This window comes from Oncorhynchus nerka, unplaced genomic scaffold (genome assembly GCF_034236695.1).
Source record: "Oncorhynchus nerka isolate Pitt River unplaced genomic scaffold, Oner_Uvic_2.0 unplaced_scaffold_850, whole genome shotgun sequence".
Lineage (NCBI taxonomy): Eukaryota > Metazoa > Chordata > Actinopteri > Salmoniformes > Salmonidae > Oncorhynchus > Oncorhynchus nerka.
The window spans coordinates 107501-128853 of record NW_027040426.1 but is presented as its reverse complement, the minus strand read 5'-3'; the positions used below and the strand labels follow the sequence as shown (position 1 = coordinate 128853).

The 21353-nt window shown below is 46.6% G+C and overlaps 2 protein-coding genes across 2 annotated transcripts in view; both read right to left on the bottom strand.

Moving 5' to 3' along the window:
- Positions 1-18695, bottom strand: part of LOC135571004 (intermembrane lipid transfer protein VPS13C-like) — a 152930-nt gene extending 134235 nt beyond the window's left edge. The window contains exons 1-3 of the mRNA XM_065016820.1: positions 18488-18695; positions 11249-11292; positions 9084-9126 (exon numbers count right to left, since the gene is read on the bottom strand). Coding sequence (XP_064872892.1) covers positions 9084-9126; positions 11249-11292; positions 18488-18587 — 187 coding nt within the window. The 5' untranslated portion in view covers positions 18588-18695. The remainder of the gene's footprint in view (positions 1-9083; positions 9127-11248; positions 11293-18487) is intronic.
- Positions 18696-19975: 1280 nt separating this feature from the next.
- The window catches only part of LOC135571005 (C2 calcium-dependent domain-containing protein 4C-like), a 4091-nt gene continuing 2713 nt past the window's right edge, over positions 19976-21353 (bottom strand). Inside the window, exon 2 of the mRNA XM_065016821.1 lies at positions 19976-21353. This exon is cut by the window's right edge and continues 515 nt beyond it. Coding sequence (XP_064872893.1) covers positions 20438-21353 — 916 coding nt within the window. The 3' untranslated portion in view covers positions 19976-20437.

The window sequence follows — 21353 nt, the reverse complement described above, 5'->3', positions numbered from 1 at the left end:
TCTACAGTCTCTGTCCATGTCCTCTCTCTGCTCTACGGTCTCTGTCCATGTCCTCTCTCTGCTCTACAGTCTGTGTCCATGTCCTCTCTCTGCTCTACAGTCTGTGTCCATGTCCTCTCTCTGCTCTACAGTCTGTGTCCATGTCCTCTCTCTGCTCTACAGTCTGTGTCCATGTCCTCTCTCTGCTCTACAGTCTCTGTCCATGTCCTCTCTGCTCTACAGTCTCTGTCCATGTCCTCTCTATGCTCTACAGTCTCTGTCCATGTCCTCTCTATGCTCTACAGTCTCTGTCCATGTCCTCTCTGCTCAACAGTCTCTGTCCATGTCCTCTCTCTGCTCAACAGTCTCTGTCCATGTCCTCTCTCTGCTCAACAGTCTCTGTCCATGTCCTCTCTCTGCTCAACAGTCTCTGTCCATGTCCTCTCTCTGCTCAACAGTCTCTGTCCATGTCCTCTCTCTGCTCAACAGTCTCTGTCCATGTCCTCTCTCTGCTCAACAGTCTCTGTCCATGTCCTCTCTCTGCTCAACAGTCTCTGTCCATGTCCTCTCTGCTCTACAGTCTCTGTCCATGTCCTCTCTCTGCTCTACAGTCTCTGTCCATGTCCTCTCTCTGCTCTACAGTCTCTGTCCATCTTTCCTCAGTGTTAAATGTACTCTCTCTGCTCTACAGTCTCTGTCCATGTCCTCTTTCTGCTCTAGTCTCTGTCCATGTCCTCTCTCTGCTCTACAGTCTCTGTCCGTGTCCTCTCTCTGCTCTACAGTCTCTGTCCGTGTCCTCTCTCTGCTCTACAGTCTCTGTCCGTGTCCTCTCTCTGCTCTACAGTCTATCCGTGTCCTCTCTCTGCTCTACAGTCTCTGTTCTCTCCTCTGCTCAACAGTCTCTGTCCATGTCCTCTCTCTGCTCAACAGTCTCTGTCCATGTCCTCTCTGCTCTACAGTCTCTGTCCATGTCCTCTCTCTGCTCTACAGTCTCTGTCCATGTCCTCTCTCTGTTCTACAGTCTCTGTCCATCTTTCCTCAGTGTTAAATGTCCTCTCTCCTCTCCAGTCTCTGTCCATGTCCTCTCTCCTCTCCAGTCTCTGTCCATGTCCTCTCTCCTCTCCAGTCTCTGTCCATGTCCTCTCTACAGTCTCTGTCCATGTCCTCTCTCCTCTCCAGTCTCTGTCCATGTCCTCTCTCCTCTCCAGTCTCTGTCCATGTCCTCTCTCCTCTCCAGTCTCTGTCCATGTCCTCTCTCCTCTCCAGTCTCTGTCCATGTCCTCTCTCCTCTCCAGTCTCTGTCCATGTCCTCTCTCCTCTCCAGTCTCTGTCCATGTCCTCTCTCCTCTCCAGTCTCTGTCCATGTCCTCTCTCCTCTACAGTCTCTGTCCATGTCCTCTCTCCTCTACAGTCTCTGTCCATGTCCTCTCTACAGGCTCTGTCCATGTCCTCTCTCCTCTACAGTCTCTGTCCATGTCCTCTCTACAGTCTCTGTCCATGTCCTCTCTCCTCTCCAGTCTCTGTCCATGTCCTCTCTCCTCTCCAGTCTCTGTCCATGTCCTCTCCAGTCTCTGTCCATGTCCTCTCTCCTCTCCAGTCTCTGTCCATGTCCTCTCTCCTCTCCAGTCTCTGTCCATGTCCATGTCCTCTCTCCTCTCCAGTCTCTGTCCATGTCCTCTCTCCTCTCCAGTCTCTGTCCATGTCCTCTCTCCTCTCCAGTCTCTGTCCATGTCCTCTCTCCTCTCCAGTCTCTGTCCATGTCCTCTCTCCTCTCCAGTCTCTGCCCGTCTCCCAGTGTTGTTAACAAACCTCTGGGCGGCGTGGACACTTTCCCCAGTAGAGATATGAAGCATCTTAGGATTGCAGTAGTTTCTCTAATGTCATAAAAGGATTATCAGAGAACGTGTCCAGGTGAGGTCAAGAAAGACACTCGTCACCATAGAAACAACTCGTTTTTAGAAGTGAAGGGAGAAAGTCCCTCGAACCACAGTCATGTGACTAGAACACTCACGGCCGAGGTACACCCAATATGGCCGCCGGTCAGCTCAATACACAACATTAGACCTCTGTCTGGGGGACACACACACTCACGGCCGAGGTACACCCAATATGGCCGCTGGTCAGCTCAATACACAACATTAGACCTCTGTCTGGGACACACACACACACACACTCACGGCCGAGGTACACCCAATATGGCCGCTGGTCAGCTCAATACACAACATTAGAGCTCTGTCTGGGACACACACACACTCAAGGCCGAGGTACACCCAATATGGCCGCTGGTCAGCTCCACCCACCAAGACAAGTTTCCAGGAATTGGAAAAATCCCCATTCTAGTCATTCTATATCTATGGGACAGAGAATCTACTCACAGCACAGCACGTCTCCCATTAGAGCTCATTAACATCTCCTCAATACACAACATTAGAACTCTGTCTGGGGGGGCGGGGGGGGGACAAAGCCAAGGGCAGAGTTGAACATTCTCTCAGAGTAGCCTATTTAGGTAATTTAATCTATAGGGCCTGGGCTCCATCCTTTACTCATGTGATGTTTAAACACGAGCCAAAAAAGGCTAAATCTATCCTAAAAAGTTACTATACAGGACCTGGAACAACACTGCTTGATGTAAAACAACAACGGCTATAAGGGTTGTAATGCAGTGAGGATACAGCCTCTGGTGGGTTATATCCTTCCTGTTTGGACCTAAAACAACAACGGCTATAAGGGTTGTAATGCAGTGAGGATACAGCCTCTGGTGGGTTATATCCTTCCTGTTTGGCCCTAAAACAACAACGGCTATAAGGGTTGTAATGCAGTGAGGATACAGCCTCTGGTGGGTTATATCCTTCCTGTTTGGACCTAAAACAACAACGGCTATAAGGGTTGTAATGCAGTGAGGATACAGCTCTATTCTTCACATCTAGTTTACAGGGTAGAGTAACCTGTTAACTAGCTCTATTCTTCACTAGTTTACAGGGTAACCTGTTAACTAGCTCTATTCTTCACATCTAGTTTACAGGGTAGAGTAACCTGTTAACTAGCTCTATTCTACACATCTAGTTTACAGGGTAGAGTAACCTGTTAACTAGCTCTATTCTACACATCTAGTTTACAGGGTAGAGTAACTTGTTAACTAGCTCTGTTCTATACATCTAGTTTACAGGGTAACCTGTTAACTAGCTCTATTCTTCACATCTAGTTTACAGGGTAGAGTAACCTGTTAACTAGCTCTATTCTTCACATCTAGTTTACAGGGTAGAGTAACCTGTTAACTAGCTCTATTCTTCACATCTAGTTTACAGGGTAGAGTAACCTCTTAACTAGCTCTATTCTGTTACATCTAGTTTACAGGGTAGAGTAACCTGTTAACTAGCTCTATTCTTCACATCTAGTTTACAGGGTAGAGTAACCTGTTAACTAGCTCTATTCTACACATCTAGTTTACAGGGTAGAGTAACCTGTTAACTAGCTCTATTCTACACATCTAGTTTACAGGGTAACCTGTTAACTAGCTCTATTCTACACATCTAGTTTACAGAGTAACCTGTTAACTAGCTCTATTCTTCACATCTAGTTTACAGGGTAACCTGTTAACTAGCTCTATTCTACACATCTAGTTTACAGGGTAGAGTAACCTGTTAACTAGCTCTATTCTACACATCTAGTTTACAGGGTAACCTGTTAACTAGCTCTATTCTACACATCTAGTTTACAGAGTAACCTGTTAACTAGTTATATTCTTCACTAGTTTACAGGGTAGAGTAACCTGTTAACTAGCTCTATTCTACACATCTAGTTTACAGGGTAGAGTAACCTGTTAACTAGCTCTATTCTACACATCTAGTTTACAGAGTAGAGTAACCTGTTAACTAGCTCTATTCTTCACATCTAGTTTACAGGGTAGAGTAACCTGTTATCTAGCTCTATTCTACACATCTAGTTTACAGAGTAACCTGTTAACTAGCTCTATTCATCACATCTAGTTTACAGGGTAGAGTAACCTGTTAACTAGCTCTATTCTTCACATCTAGTTTACAGGGTAGAGTTGTGCAACACCTTGTTTGCGTGAGAAAGAAAGGTCATCTTTGTGTCTGAATATGTTATCAATGACTCAAACTTCTTCTTTCTTGGATGTTTTGAAGCCGTTGCTACAAACTACCAAACTAAACGGTTTTCTGCTGATAGAGATAAGGTAGGTAGTGATAAGGTAGTGAGTGATGCACTAGTACTTTTTGGAAGCATTATATTGCCAAGAGATGTTACTGGCAATAGAGAAGGTTATGAGACAATGGAGCTATGGGACAATGGAGCAATGAGGAGCAATGAGGAGCAATGAGGAGGAATGAAGAGCCATGAGGAGGAATGAGGAGGAATGAGGAGGAATGAGGAGCTATGGGACAATGGAGCTATGGGACAATGGAGCAATGAGGAGCCATGAGGAGGAATGAAGAGCCATGAGGAGGAATGAGGAGCTATGAGGAGGAATGAGGAGCAATGAGGAGCAATGAGGAGCCATGAGGAGCTATGGGACAATGGAGCAATGAGGAGCAATGAGGAGCAATGAGGAGCAATGAGGAGCAATGAGGAGCAATGAGGAGCAATGAGGAGGAATGAAGAGCCATGAGGAGGAATGAAGAGCCATGAGGAGGAATGAGGAGCTATGGGACAATGGAGCAATGAGGAGCAATGAGGAGGAATGAGGAGCAATGAGGAGCAATGAGGAGGAATGAGGAGCCATGAGGAGGAATGAGGAGCAATGAGGAGCAATGAGGAGCAATGAGGAGCAAGGAGGAATGTCCATCCATGAGACATACTGCTAGAGGTGTTGAACTGAACCCTGTTCTGTCCATCTATGAGACAAACTGCTAGAGGTGTAGAACTGAACCCTGTTCTGTCCATCTACGAGACAAACTGCTAGAGGTGTAGAACCCTGTTCTGTCCATCTACGAGACATAGTGCTAGAGGTGTAGAACCCTGTTCTGTCCATCCACGAGACATACTGCTAGAGGTGTAGAACCCTGTTCTGTCCATCTACGAGACATACTGCTAGAGGTGTAGAACTGAACCCTGTTCTGTCCATCTACGAGACATACTGCTAGAGGTGTAGAACCCTGTTCTGTCCATCTACGAGACATACTGCTAGAGGTGTGGAACCCTGTTCTGTCCATCCATGAGACATACTGCTAGAGGTGTAGAACCCTGTTCTGTCCATCTACGAGACATACTGCTAGAGGTGTAGAACCCTGTTCTGTCCATCTACGAGACATACTGCTAGAGGTGTAGAACCCTGTTCTGTCCATCCACGAGACATACTGCTAGAGGTGTAGAACCCTGTTCTGTCCATCCACGAGACATACTGCTAGAGGTGTAGAACCCTGTTCTGTCCAACTACGAGACATACTGCTAGAGGTGTAGAACTGAACCCTGTTCTGTCCATCTACGAGACATACTGCTAGAGGTGTAGAACTGAACCCTGTTCTGTCCATCTACGAGACATACTGCTAGAGGTGTAGAACCCTGTTCTGTCCATCCACGAGACATACTGCTAGAGGTGTAGAACCCTGTTCTGTCCATCTACGAGACATACTGCTAGAGGTGTAGAACTGAACCCTGTTCTGTCCATCTACGAGACATACTGCTAGAGGTGTAGAACTGAACCCTGTTCTGTCCATCTACGAGACATAGTGCTAGAGGTGTAGAACTGAACCCTGTTCTGTCCATCTACGAGACATACTGCTAGAGGTGTGGAACCCTGTTCTGTCCATCTACGAGACATACTGCTAGAGGTGTGGAACCCTGTTCTGTCCATCTACGAGACATACTGCTAGAAGTGTAGAACTGAACCCTGTTCTGTCCATCCACGAGACATACTGCTGGAGGTGTAGAACCCTGTTCTGTCCATCTACGAGACATACTGCTAGAGGTGTAGAACTGAACCCTGTTCTGTCCATCTACGAGACATACTGCTAGAGGTGTGGAACCCTGTTCTGTCCATCTACGAGACATACTGCTAGAGGTGTAGAACCCTGTTCTGTCCATCTACGAGACATACTGCTAGAGGTGTAGAACCCTGTTCTGTCCATCTACGAGACATACTGCTAGAGGTGTAGAACCCTGTTCTGTCCATCTACGAGACATACTGCTAGAAGTGTTGAACTGAACCCTGTTCTGTCCATCTATGAGACATACTGCTAGAGGTGTAGAACCCTGTTCTGTCCATCCACGAGACATACTGCTAGAGGTGTAGAACCCTGTTCTGTCCATCCACGAGACATACTGCTAGAAGTGTGGAATCATGTTCTGTCCATCCACGAGACATACTGCTAGAGGTGTGGAACCCTGTTCTGCCCATCTACGAGACATACTGCTAGAGGTGTAGAACCCTGTTCTGTCCATCTACGAGACATACTGCTAGAGGTGTAGAACCCTGTTCTGTCCATCTACGAGACATACTGCTAGAGGTGTGGAACCCTGTTCTGTCCATCCACGAGACATACTGCTAGAGATGTGGAATCCTGTTCTGTCCATCTACAAGACATACTGCTAGAGGTGTGGAACCCTGTTCTGTCCATCTACGAGACATACTGCTAGAGGTGTAGAACCCTGTTCTGTCCATCCACAAGACATACTGCCAGTCTAAGGCACTGCATCTCAATGCTAGAGTTGTCACTACAGACACCCTGAATCGAATCCAGGCTGTATCACAACCGGCCGTGATTGGGAATCCCATAGGGCGGCTCTGAACTAAGACCCGAAACTACTCTGAACTAAGACATTACATTTACATTTAAGTCATTTAGCAGACGCTCTTATCCAGAGCGACTTACAAATTGGTGCGTTCACCTTATGACATCCAGTGGAACTGCCACTTTACAATAGTGCATCTAAATCTTTTAAGGGGGGTGAGAAGGATTACTTTATCCTATCCTAGGTATTCCTTAAAGAGGTGGGGTTTCAGGTGTCTCCGGAAGGTAGTGATTGACTCCGCTGTCCTGGCGTCGTGAGGGAGTTTGTTCCACCATTGGGGGGCCAGAATCAGAGTCACTGAACAACCCTCTGAACTAAGACCCAGAATCAGAGTCACTGAACAACCCACTGAACTAAGACCCAGAATCAGAGTCACTGAACAACCCTCTGAACTAAGACCCAGGATCAGAGTCACTGAACAACCCTCTGAACTAAGACCCAGAATCAGAGTCACTGAACAACCCTCTGAACTAAGACCCAGGATCAGAGTCACTGAACAACCCTCTGAACTAAGACCCAGGATCGGAGTCACTGAACAACCCTCTGAACTAAGACCCAGAATCGGAGTCACTGAACAACCCTCTGAACTAAGACCCAGGATCGGAGTCACTGAACAACCCTCTGAACTAAGACCCAGGATCGGAGTCACTGAACAACCCTCTGAACTAAGACCCAGGATCGGAGTCACTGAACAACCCTCTGAACTAAGACCCAGGATCGGAGTCACTGAACAACCCTCTGAACTAAGACCCAGGATCGGAGTCACTGAACAACCCTCTGAACTAAGACCCAGGATCGGAGTCACTGAACAACCCTCTGAACTAAGACCCAGGATCGGAGTCACTGAACAACCCTCTGAACTAAGACCCAGAATCGGAGTCTCTGAACTAAGACCCAGGATCAGTCACTGAACAACCCTCTGAACTAAGACCCAGGATCAGAGTCACTGAACTAAGACCCAGGACCAGAGTCACTGAACTAAGACCCAGGATCAGACCCTCTGAACTAAGACCCAGGATCAGACCCTCTGAACTAAGACCCAGGATCAGACCCTCTGAACTAAGACCCAGGATCAGACCCTCTGAACTAAGACCCAGGATCAGACCCTCTGAACTAAGACCCAGGATCAGACCCTCTGAACTAAGACCCAGGATCAGACCCTCTGAACTAAGACCCAGGATCAGACCCTCTGAACTAAGACCCAGGATCAGACCCTCTGAACTAAGACCCAGGATCAGACCCTCTGAACTAAGACCCAGGATCAGACCCTCTGAACTAAGACCCAGGATCAGACCCTCTGAACTACCCAGGATCAGACCCTCTGAACTAAGACCCAGGATCAGACCCTCTGAACTAAGACCCAGGATCAGACCCTCTGAACTAAGACCCAGGATCAGACCCTCTGAACTAAGACCCAGGATCAGACCCTCTGAACTAAGACCCAGGATCAGACCCTCTGAACTAAGACCCAGGATCAGACCCTCTGAACTAAGACCCAGGATCAGACCCTCTGAACTAAGACCCAGGATCAGACCCTCTGAACTAAGACCCAGGATCAGAGTCACTGAACAACCCTCTGAACTAAGACCCAGAATCAGAGTCACTGAACAACCCTCTGAACTAAGACCCAGGATCAGAGTCACTGAACAACCCTCTGAACTAAGACCCAGAATCGGAGTCTCTGAACTAAGACCCAGGATCAGTCACTGAACAACCCTCTGAACTAAGACCCAGGATCAGAGTCACTGAACTAAGACCCAGGACCAGAGTCACTGAACTAAGACCCAGGATCAGACCCTCTGAACTAAGACCCAGGATCAGACCCTCTGAACAACCCTCTGAACTAAGACCCAGGATCAGAGTCACTGAACTAAGACCCAGGACCAGAGTCACTGAACTAAGACCCAGGACCAGAGTCACTGAACTAAGACCCAGGACCAGAGTCACTGAACTAAGACCCAGGACCAGAGTCACTGAACTAAGACCCAGGACCAGAGTCACTGAACTAAGACCCAGAATCAGAGTCACTGAACTAAGACCCAGAATCAGAGCCACTGAACAACCCTCTGAACTAAGACCCAGGACCAGAGTCACTGAACTAAGACCCAGAATCAGAGTCACTGAACAACCCTCTGAAATAAGACCCAGGATCTACTGTAGCTACTGATTTGTTTCATGCTTCATAGATTGAATACTTGTCCTTTACCAGGACCAGAGTTCTCCCAGAGTTCTCCCAGAGTCTGATTAAGCACTACCAAGGCTGTGGACCTACGAATGATACTTGAGAAAACAACATGAAGAAAATAAATAAGAGTGTTGTGTACTGTGGAGGGGGGGCTGCTGCCGGTACTCACCAATCTGACCAGCTTTCACTTTAAATGGGACATCCAGCTCACTCTGTAACAGAAATAACAGACCAGAATCAACATCAACAGACCAGGATCAACATCAACATCATTAGACCAGGATCAACATCAACATCATTAGACCAGGATCAACATCAACATCATTAGACCAGGATCAACATCAACATCATTAGACCAGGATCAACATCAACATCATTAGACCAGAATCAACATCAACATCATTAGACCAGGATCAACATCAACATCAACAGACCAGGATCAACATCAACAGACCAGGATCAACATCAACAGACCAGGATCAACATCAACATCAACATCAACAGACCAGAATCAACATCAACATCAACAGACCAGAATCAACATCAACATCATTAGACCAGGATCAACATCAACATCATTAGACCAGGATCAACATCAACATCATTAGACCAGGATCAACATCAACATCATTAGACCAGGATCAACATCAACATCATTAGACCAGGATCAACATCAACATCATTAGACCAGGATCAACATCAACAGACCAGGATCAACATCAACATCAACAGACCAGGATCAACATCAACAGACCAGGATCAACATCAACATCAACAGACCAGGATCAACATCAACATCAACAGACCAGGATCAACATCAACATCATTAGACCAGAATCAACATCATTAGACCAGGATCAACATCAACATCAACAGACCAGGATCAACATCAACAGACCAGAATCAACATCAACATCAACAGACCAGGATCAACAGACCAGGATCAACATCAACAGACCAGAATCAACAGACCAGAATCAACATCAACATCATTAGACCAGGATCAACATCAACATCATTAGACCAGAATCAACATCAACATCAACAGACCAGAATCAACAGACCAGAATCAACAGACCAGAATCAACATCAACATCAACATCATTAGACCAGAATCAACATCAACATCAACATCAACATCATTAGACCAGAATCAACATCAACATCATTAGACCAGAATCAACATCAACATACCAGAATCAACAGACCAGAATCAACAGACCAGGATCAACAGACCAGGATCAACAGACCAGAATCAACATCAACATCAACATCATTAGACCAGAATCAACATCAACATCAACAGACCAGAATCAACAGACCAGAATCAACAGACCAGGATCAACATCAACATCATTAGACCAGAATCAACATCAACATCATTAGACCAGAATCAACATCAACATCATTAGACCAGAATCAACAGACCAGAATCAACAGACCAGAATCAACATCAACAGACCAGAATCAACAGACCAGAATCGACATCAACATCATTAGACCAAAATCAGAATCAACAGACCAGAATCAACATCAACATCATTAGACCGGTAACATACATGTCTTTTAAGATGAGTCACTTGAATGGAAGCTAAAGGAGACAATGGGAGATTATAGACGGACAGTCTGAGAGGAACGTGGGTCTCCTGGCAGAGCAGCAGACACTAACACTGTGTTCTAACTTCTGCCACACCTCTACTGAACACTACAGCCCTGACCGCCAGGCTTCACCCTCCACCTCTACTGAACACTACCACCCTGACCACCAGGCTTCACCCTCCACCTCTACTGAACACTACAGCCCTGACCACCAGGCTTCACCCTCCACTGAACACTACCGCCCTGACCACCAGGCTTCACCCTCCACCTCTACTGAACACTACCACCCTGACCACCAGGCTTCACCCTCCACCTCTACTGAACACTACCACCCTGACCACCAGGCTTCACCCTCCACCTCTACTGAACACTACCACCCTGACCACCAGGCTTCACCCTCCACCTCTACTGAACACTACCACCCTGACCACCAGGCTTCACCCTCCACCTCTACTGAACACTACAGCCCTGACCACCAGGCTTCACCCTCCACTGAACACTACCGCCCTGACCACCAGGCTTCACCCTCCACCTCTACTGAACACTACAGCCCTGACCACCAGGCTTCACCCTCCACTGAACACTACCACCCTGACCACCAGGCTTCACCCTCCACCTCTACTGAACACTACAGCCCTGACCACCAGGCTTCACCCTCCACCTCTACTGAACACTACCGCCCTGAACACCACGCTTCACCGTCCACTGAACACTAATAAAGTCATGCAGACTTACCAAAGCATTTTCTTTAACTTTCAGGTTCTCCAGAACAACATTGCCTAGACAGAAGATGAGAGAAAACACAGGTTAATAGTGATAATATAATGGGTACACTGGTTACAGGAAGTCTGCTTGATGCGTACACTAGTTACAGGAAGTCTGTTTGATGCGTACACTAGTTACAGGAAGTCTGTTTGATGCGTACACTAGTTACAGGAAGTCTGCTTGGTGCCTATACTAGTTACAGGAAGTCTGTTTGATGCGTACACTAGTTACAGGAAGTCTGCTCGATGCGTACACTAGTTACAGGAAGTCTGCTCGATGCGTACACTAGTTACAGGAAGTCTGCTCGATGCGTACACTAGTTACAGGAAGTCTGCTTGATGCGTATACACTAGTTACAGGAAGTCTGCTTGTTACAGGAAGTCTGCTACACTAGTTACAGGAAGTCTGCTTGATGCGTACACTAGTTACAGGAAGTCTGCTTGATGCGTACACTAGTTACAGGAAGTCTGCTTGATGCGTACACTAGTTACAGGAAGTCTGCTTGATGCGTACACTAGTTACAGGAAGTCTGCTTGGCGCGTACACTAGTTACAGGAAGTCTGCTTGGTGCGTATACACTAGTTACAGGAAGTCTGCTTGGTGTGTACACTAGTTACAGGAAGTCTGCTTGGTGTGTACACTAGTTACAGGAAGTCTGCTTGGTGCATATACACTAGTTACAGGAAGTCTGTTTGATGCGTACACTAGTTACAGGAAGTCTGCTTGATGCATATTCTAGTTACAGGAAGTCTGATTGGTGCATATACACTAGTTACAGGAAGTCTGTTTGATGCGTACACTAGTTACAGGAAGTCTGCTTGATGCGTATTCTAGTTACAGGAAGTCTGCTTGGTGCGTACACTAGTTACAGGAAGTCTGCTTGGTGCGTATTCTAGTTACAGGAAGTCTGCTTGATGCGTACACTAGTTACAGGAAGTCTGCTTGATGCGTACACTAGTTACAGGAAGTCTGCTTGGTGCGTACACTAGTTACAGGAAGTCTGCTTGACTTACAGCTAGCAGAGTAGATTCAGACAATTATCAACTGTGTGTGTCGACCTGGGTGTCAGGTTTCTTTCATCGGGCCACTACAAAAGGTCAGTCATGGTGGTTATATGGCCTAGGCCTAACAGGAAGTAAACAACCATGCCTGGTGGTTATATAGCCTAGGCCTAACAGGAGGTTAAACAACCATGCCTGGTGGTTATATAGCCTAGGCCTAACAGGAGGTTAAACAACCATGCCTGGTGGTTATATAGCCTAGGCCTAACAGGAAGTTAAACAACCATGCCTGGTGGTTATATAGCCTAGGCCTAACAGGAAGTTAAACAACCATGCCTGGTGGTTATATAGCCTAGGCCTAACAGGAAGTTAAACAACCATGCCTGGTGGTTATATAGCCTAGGCCTAACAGGAGGTTTAACAACCATGCCTGGTGGTTATATAGCCTAGGCCTAACAGGAAGTTAAACAACCATGCCTGGTGGTTATATAGCCTAGGCCTAACAGGAAGTTAAACAACCATGCCTGGTGGTTATATAGCCTGGGCCTAACAGGAAGTTAAACAACCATGCCTGGTGGTTATATAGCCTGGGCCTAACAGGAAGTTAAACAACCATGCCTGGTGGTTATATAGACTGGGCCTAACAGGAAGTAAACAACCATGCCTGGTGGTTATATAGCCTGGGCCTAACAGGAAATAAACAACCATGCCTGGTGGTTATATAGCCTAGGCCTAACAGGAAGTTAAACAACCATGCCTGGTGGTTATATAGCCTAGGCCTAACAGGAAGTTAAACGTCTGGTGAAACCGTGTTGTTGATCACCTCTGACGGCAGTCACGGGACTGTAAGGTGATCTGGCTCCGACAGGTAACTTCCTTGGGGTCTTGGGGAAAATAAACCCAGGCCTAAAAGCAAACAAGCCTCCCACGTCAAGGTGTGACAAAAGCATTCATTGTGTTGTGAGGTAAAAGTGAGCTTGCTTTGAGATGGAACAGTCATGTGATCATAATCTCTTCAGAATATGTTGTTGGTAGACTCTGTACTCCTTCGCCATCCCATTCCCATATCTAGTGCTAAAACGTAGGCCTTTTTCCATCAATGATTGAATTAAACAACATCAATTTAAAATGTAGTGTAGAGTTTAGATATTATTAACCTGGAGAAACACTACCGTGCTCAAAACAACGACCTTATCTGACCTTTGGCCTTTTATCAAGGACCAAGGGGTAAACTAACCTCTGGTATGAAAAAAAACAACGGCAGAAAGCCTAAACGAAAGACTTCCTTAGTGAAACAGACAGATCAACAGATCATACAACTACTAGGACATATGACACTTATGCAAATGGGTTACAATGGCTGTTATCTGGGCTTCAACGTTCCAAAGATATAGGCTAGGCTCGTACTGTGGTCTACCCATGACAAAAAATAAGAGTCCTGTCTAGCTAAGGAATCATTGAGTTCCCGACTACCGTATTAATCCAACTACCGTATTAATCCGACTACCGTATTAATCCTGGCGTCAGGTTTGGTGTGCAAACATGGGGGACAAAGATCCTACCCTCCTACCTCGTCCACCATCTCGCAACGCTCAGACGACGGGGAGAGTATGACAGGTACGGCTGAAGGCCCTAACAGTCACAATGGTTTCTGCTGGTATTATAGTGACGGTGTTGCCTACCTAGAGACTTACTGCACTATCCTGAACTTCCTACATAGCAAACATTGCAGTGACAACTCAAAACGTCAAGTACTTTCTTCATGTCTGTTTGCCAGGATCAACATGTTGATTGTTCTATAGGCCTCCCTCTTTCACCAGCTGTATGTGTGACTAAATATTTAGATTTCACATTCTAATGTATACCCTACTAGCTAGGTAAATACTATATAGCTTTGCAACTAACTGTGGCTTATCCTGGGCACAGTCTGTTTCTGCTCTCTTGCCAACTCCTTATTGAATGATTATGCCGTTGGCTTGACAATGATAGAGCACAAAAATATCAGGGCCCAGGCTAGTAAAGTCTAGATCTGGGCCCAGGCTAGTAAAGTCTAGATCTGGGCCCAGGCTAGTAAAGTCTAGATCTGTGACCAGGCTATTAAAGTTTAGATCAGGGCCCAGGCTAGTAAAGTATAGATCTGGGCCCAGGCTAGTAAAATTTAGATCAGGGCCCAGGCTAGTAAAGTATAGATCAGGGCCCAGGCTAGTAAAATTTAGATCAGGGCCCAGGCTAGTAAAGTATAGATCAGGGCCCAGGCTAGTAAAGTATAGATCTGGGCCCAGGCTAGTAAAGTCTAGATCTGGGTCCAGGCTAGTAAAGTCTAGATCAGGGACCAGGCTAGTAAAGTCTAGATCTGGGCCCAGGCTAGTAAAGTCTAGATCAGGGCCCAGGCTAGTAAAGTCTAGATCTGGGCCCAGGCTAGTAAAGTATAGATCTGGGACCAGGCTAATAAAGTATAGATCTGGGACCAGGCTAATAAAGTATAGATCTGGGACCAGGCTAATAAAGTATAGATCTGGGACCAGGCTAATAAAGTATAGATCTGGGACCAGGCTAATAAAGTACAGATCTGGGCCCAGGCTAGTAAAGTCTAGATCAGGGCCCAGGCTAGTAAAGTCTATATCTGGGACCAGGCTAGTAAAGTACAGATCTGTGACCAGGCTAGTAAAGTACAGATCTGTGACCAGGCTAGTAAAGTACAGATCTGGGCCCAGGCTAGTAAAGTACAGATCTGGGCCCAGGCTAGTAAAGATCTGGGCCCAGGCTAGTAAAGTCTAGATCTGGGCCCAGGCTAGTAAAGTCTAGATCTGGGCCCAGGTTAGTAAAGTCTAGATCTGGGCCCAGGCTAGTAAAGTCTAGATCTGGGCCCAGGCTAGTAAAGTCTAGATCTGGGCCCAGGCTAGTAAAGTCTAGATCAGGGCCCAGGCTAGTAAGGTCTAGATTTGGGCCCAGGCTAGTAAAGTATAGATCTGTGACCAGGCTAGTAAAGATCTGGGCCCAGGCTAGTAAAGTCTAGATCTGGGCACAGGCTAGTAAAGTCTAGATCTGGGCCCAGGCTAGTAAAGTCTAGATCAGGGCCCAGGCTAGTAAAGTCTAGATCTGGGCCCAGGCTAGTAAAGTCTAGATCTGGGCCCAGGCTAGTAAAGTCTAGATCTGGGCCCAGGCTAGTAAAGTCTAGATCAGGGACCAGGCTAGTAAAGTCTAGATCTGGGACCAGGCTAGTAAAGTCTAGATCTGGGCCCAGGCTAGTAAAGTCTAGATCTGGGCCCAGGCTAGTAAAGTATAGATCTGGGCCCAGGCTAGTAAAGTATAGATCAGGGCCCAGGCTAGTAAAGTCTAGATCTGGGCCCAGGCTAATAAAGTCTAGTTCTGGGCCCAGGCTAGTAAAGTCTAGATCAGGGACCAGGCTAGTAAAGTATAGATCTGGGACCAGGCTAGTAAAGTATAGATCTGGGACCAGGCTAATAAAGTATAGATATGGGACCAGGCTAGTAAAGTATAGATCAGGGCCCAGGCTAATAAAGTATAGATCTGGGCCCAGGCTAGTAAAGTATAGATCTGCGACCAGGCTAGTAAAGTATAGATCTGGGACCAGGCTAGTAAAGTATAGATCTGGGACCAGGCTAGTAAAGTATAGATCTGCGACCAGGCTAATAAAGTATAGATCTGGGACCAGGCTAGTAAAGTATAGATCTGGGACCAGGCTAGTAAAGTATAGATCTGGGACCAGGCTAATAAAGTATAGATCTGGGACCAGGCTAGTAAAGTATAGATCTGGGCCCAGGCTAGTAAAGTATAGATCTGGGCCCAGGCTAGTAAAGTATAGATCTGGGCCCAGGCTAGTAAAGTATAGATCTGGGCCCAGGCTAGTAAAGTCTAGATCTGGGCCCAGGCTAGTAAAGTCTAGATCTGGGCCCAGGCTAGTAAAGTCTAGATCTGGGACCAGGCTAGTAAAGTCTAGATCTGGGCCCAGGCTAGTAAAGTATAGATCTGGGCCCAGGCTAGTAAAGTTTAGATCAGGGCCCAGGCTAGTAAAGTCTAGATCTGGGCCCAGGCTAATAAAGTCTAGTTCTGGGCCCAGGCTAGTAAAGTCTAGATCAGGGACCAGGCTAGTAAAGTATAGATCTGGGACCAGGCTAGTAAAGTATAGATCTGGGACCAGGCTAATAAAGTATAGATATGGGACCAGGCTAGTAAAGTATAGATCAGGGCCCAGGCTAATAAAGTATAGATCTGGGCCCAGGCTAGTAAAGTATAGATCTGCGACCAGGCTAGTAAAGTATAGATCTGGGACCAGGCTAGTAAAGTATAGATCTGGGACCAGGCTAGTAAAGTATAGATCTGCGACCAGGCTAGTAAAGTATAGATCTGGGACCAGGCTAGTAAAGTATAGATCTGGGACCAGGCTAGTAAAGTATAGATCTGGGACCAGGCTAATAAAGTATAGATCTGGGACCAGGCTAGTAAAGTATAGATCTGGGCCCAGGCTAGTAAAGTATAGATCTGGGCCCAGGCTAGTAAAGTCTAGATCTGGGCCCAGGCTAGTAAAGTCTAGATCTGGGCCCAGGCTAGTAAAGTCTAGATCTGGGCCCAGGCTAGTAAAGTCTAGATCTGGGCCCAGGCTAGTAAAGTCTAGATCTGGGACCAGGCTAGTAAAGTCTAGATCTGGGCCCAGGCTAGTAAAGTATAGATCTGGGCCCAGGCTAGTAAAGTCTAGATCAGGGCCCAGGCTAGTAAAGTCTAGATCTGGGCCCAGGCTAATAAAGTCTAGTTCTGGGCCCAGGCTAGTAAAGTCTAGATCAGGGACCAGGCTAGTAAAGTCTAGATCTGGACCCAGGCTAGTAAAGTCTAGATCAGGGCCCAGGCTAGTAAAGTCTAGATCAGGGCCCAGGCTAGTAAAGTCTAGATCTGGGCCCAGGCTAGTAAAGTCTAGATCTGGGCCCAGGCTAGTAAAGTCTAGATCTGGGCCCAGGCTAGTAAAGTATAGATCTGGGCCCAGGCTAGTAAAGTCTAGATCTGGGACCAGGCTAGTAAAGTCTAGATCTGGGCCCAGGCTAGTAAAGTATAGATCTGGGCCCAGGCTAGTAAAGTTTAGATCAGGGCCCAGGCTAGTAAAGTCTAGATCTGGGCCCAGGCTAATAAAGTCTAGTTCTGGGCCCAGGCTAGTAAAGTCTAGATCTGGGACCAGGCTAGTAAAGTATAGATCTGGGACCAGGCTAGTAAAGTATAGATCTGGGACCAGGCTAATAAAGTATAGATATGGGACCAGGCTAGTAAAGTATAGATCAGGGCCCAGGCTAATAAAGTATAGATCTGGGCCCAGGCTAGTAAAGTATAGATCTGCGACCAGGCTAGTAAAGTATAGATCTGGGACCAGGCTAGTAAAGTATAGATCTGGGACCAGGCTAGTAAAGTATAGATCTGCGACCAGGCTAATAAAGTATAGATCTGGGACCAGGCTAGTAAAGTATAGATCTGGGACCAGGCTAGTAAAGTATAGATCTGGGCCCAGGCTAGTAAAGTATAGATCTGGGCCCAGGCTAGTAAAGTATAGATCTGGGCCCAGGCTAGTAAAGTATAGCATATGGCTAATAGAAAAGTTGCCACTTCACTCAAGAGATCCACACTGAGAAAAAGGCATCAACTGGAAACTGGTTGATGCCTTAGTTCCTGACCAGGTCATACCATCTTGATTTACCAGTCCGCCCAGTCCTGTATGCATTCATTGTTGGGAAGACAGATTAGTTAGACATAAGACTACACTGTGTCCAGCAGGAACAACTGGGATTAATGCATGTTTGTTAATGTCTGCATGTTGTACCCCCCCCCCCACCCATATAATAATAGATTACTAATAAATGTAGATTAAACCTGACAAAACATAAGGTTGTTGGTGTATGACAGCCCATTTATGCAATGCCAGATCAAAGTAAATATGTTAGCTGTGTGTCCCCAGTCAGTGACTTTCTAGACTCACACCCAAGGCTCCTATAACATCTCGATATCATTTACAGGTATGTTTACAAAACCTTTTTTTTTCTCGTTAGCATCATATCCCCAAAGACTGGTTATAGCTAGTTAGCATTAGGGATTGTTTGTTTTAATTCAAATGCTGATAGCTAACCTAGCCACATTAGCATTGCTTGCTCTGTATAGGTTAGCGACGCGCAAGACTGTCATTCCAGCTTCTTCTGTGCGTTTCACTTACCTCCCCAAATGCCAATCTTCAACTGGGACTTGTCGAGGTTTTCCACATAGTCTCCGATGAACCTGTTCAGGAGATCGCTGACCATAGATTCAAACACCATTGTTGAACTTCGTGGCTAGCACTACTACCCTTGTTGATGTGGGTAAATGCCGAGATTATCCCGTGATCTCCTTCGGCTGTGTGAACGCCTTTCCGTAGATGACAAGAGCCTTAATATGAAAGTGATTCGCTCTGCGATCGACTAGTAATCTAGGTAGTCGACTAGTAATGCCTGTATACTGTGACAGCCAGTGGTGTCAAATTATGTGATCTTGAAGAAACTGTATATGCAAATAACACAAGTGTGATCATGCTAAAAAATAATATTGTGGCCAGAATTAAATCATTGAATGACATTTAAACACGAGGGAATGTAGTCCTTTGGAACATATCAATAGTGTTTAACTATATTTAATTAACTATATTTGGTAGTGTCATCTTTGACAAGGTTATTAACCATTTGTGTTTAGTCTTCTCATCATAGGGTAATGTAATTGTAATGTATTTGTTAAATAAAAGCTATTCCAATTAATTAAATGTATATTATAAAATGTAATGCTCTCAAAGATGATTTACTATAGGTTTTCAAGCAGGTCCAATTCATTCTTCTTTTTCCTTTAAATACATTTTCCCATTCCATGTTGTCATGTATTTCAATGGTTTAAAATGAGTAAAATATTATAATTATTTGTGTGTTGTATGGAGAGGGGGGGAAAAAAAACAAATGATGTCGCTGCACATTCCTACATTGCTGGCGCCTGACAGATCGTACAACGTCTGGATAGGTATTTTACTCATCAGCGAACCACGTCACACGTCCTATCAATCTGTCAGTCGACGGGACACAGTCGATGACGTGGCAGGCAGCCAGTGGTTGAAGCGTCAACGTCTGAGAAAGGTATCAAATAAAATAAGCAGCCTCTTCAAAGATCAAACGCCCGCCCAACATTGTATTGTTTCCGTTTATGGACCAAATCTAAATCATGAATTCAATTTCTAAAATCCTCCCGTGTGTCGATGTAGGCTGTTGTGTAGACGATTGCAGCTGTTGAAATAGACCAGGTGGAGGCAGCTGAGGGGAGGACGGCTCATAAACGTCTGGAACGGAGCAAATGGAATGACACCAAACACATGGAAACCATGGAAACCAAACGCTGATTCCGCTCCAGCCATTACCACGAGCCCGTCCTCCCCAATTAAGGTACCACCAACCTCCTGTGAGATAAACTGTCTCTGAATACAGTCACACTTTAGTAGGACAAGACTCAAAACAACCAGATTGTTTTTGTTTTTTTACGTTGATTTAATAAATATGTAGCAGTATAAAACAATCGGCAGGGTAGCCTAGTGGTTAGAGTGGAGGGGCGGCAGGGTAGCCTAGTGGTTAGAGTGGAGGGGCGGCAGGGTAGGTGGTTAGCCTAGTGGTTTAGAGGGAGGGGAAGGGGCAGGGTAGCCTAGTGGTTAGAGTGGAGGGGCGGCAGGGTAGCCTAGTGGTTAGAGTGGAGGGGCGGCAGGGTATCCTAGTGGTTAGAGTGGAGGGGCGGCAGGGTATCCTAGTGGTTAGAGTGGAAGGGCGGCAGGGTAGCCTAGTGGTTAGAGTGGAAGGGCGGCAGGGTATCCTAGTGGTTAGAGTGGAGGGGTGGCAGGGTATCCTAGTGGTTAGAGTGGAAGGGCGGCAGGGTATCCTAGTGGTTAGAGTGGAGGGGCTGCAGGGTAGCCTAGTGGTTAGAGTGTTGGACTAGTAACCAGAAGGTTGCAAGTTCAAACCCCTGAGCTGACAAGGTACAAATCTGTTGTTCTGCCCCTGAACAGGCAGTTAACCCACTGATCCTAGGCCAGTTAACCCACTGTTCCTAGGCCATCTTTGAAAGTAAGAATTTCTTCTTTAACTGACTTGCAAATAAACCATTTCTACATAGATAATAAACGTTTCAGCAAAATCTCACAGTCTCCCAAAATATAGTCCCTTTTCATGGAGGACATTTTGTTGACAACTTTGAACCGCAGCGACCGACAGCAGATATCTTCCTGTGAGATACCATAGAAGAAGAAATCCTCTTTGAAGAGGGGGTTCCTGCTCCTCTTAATCACCGCGCTGCGTTGCTTCTGAATCTTCCCCGGTAACAGACAGATACCGATGCTGCAGTTGATGCTCTTAGGATCCACAGCGATAGCATACAGTCCCTCAGCACTGATCAACCTCACTCTGAGTCTCTGGTTGTCTAGGCAGTACTCTGCTGAGAGCCGTAGTGCCCCCTCTCTACCTACAGGAGCTAGACTCTCCTTCATGACCCTCTCTCTGTGGAGGACGAGGTCTATGGGGAAGATGGCAGGGGGAGCCAGGGTGAAGGCACCTGGAAGGGGTTCTACTAATCCAGCATCAGAGGCTCTCCGGATGATATTGGGGCTGTTGTCCGTGGAGCTGCCTTCATCCGTGGACAGAGAGTTGTTTCTGGAGAGCACAGCTTTCCTCATAGTCCGGGACAGCAGTCTGTCGTGGCTCAGGACTTTGAGCAGGGAGGACTTGGGAGGCGGCCTGGCCAGGAGAGGGGAGCTGAAGGGGGAAGACTCGGCGGAGGAGGCGGTGTCACTGTCCAGGGTGCTCTGTCTCTGGAGAGCCACCAGCCTGGAGCCTCCCGGAGACAGCCTGCCGGAGGTCAGCTTGGTGAGGCTGAAGGAGGATGACTGGGAGTGGGGTAGAGATGAGGTTCTGGAGGAGTAGGTTTTGGAGCGGCCGCGAGGCCCGGGAGAGGCAGCGATCAGGGGGAGGGGGCAGGCGTTGGGGTGGCTGTGGAACAGAGACTCTTTTCTCCGGGTGTGGGGGCTC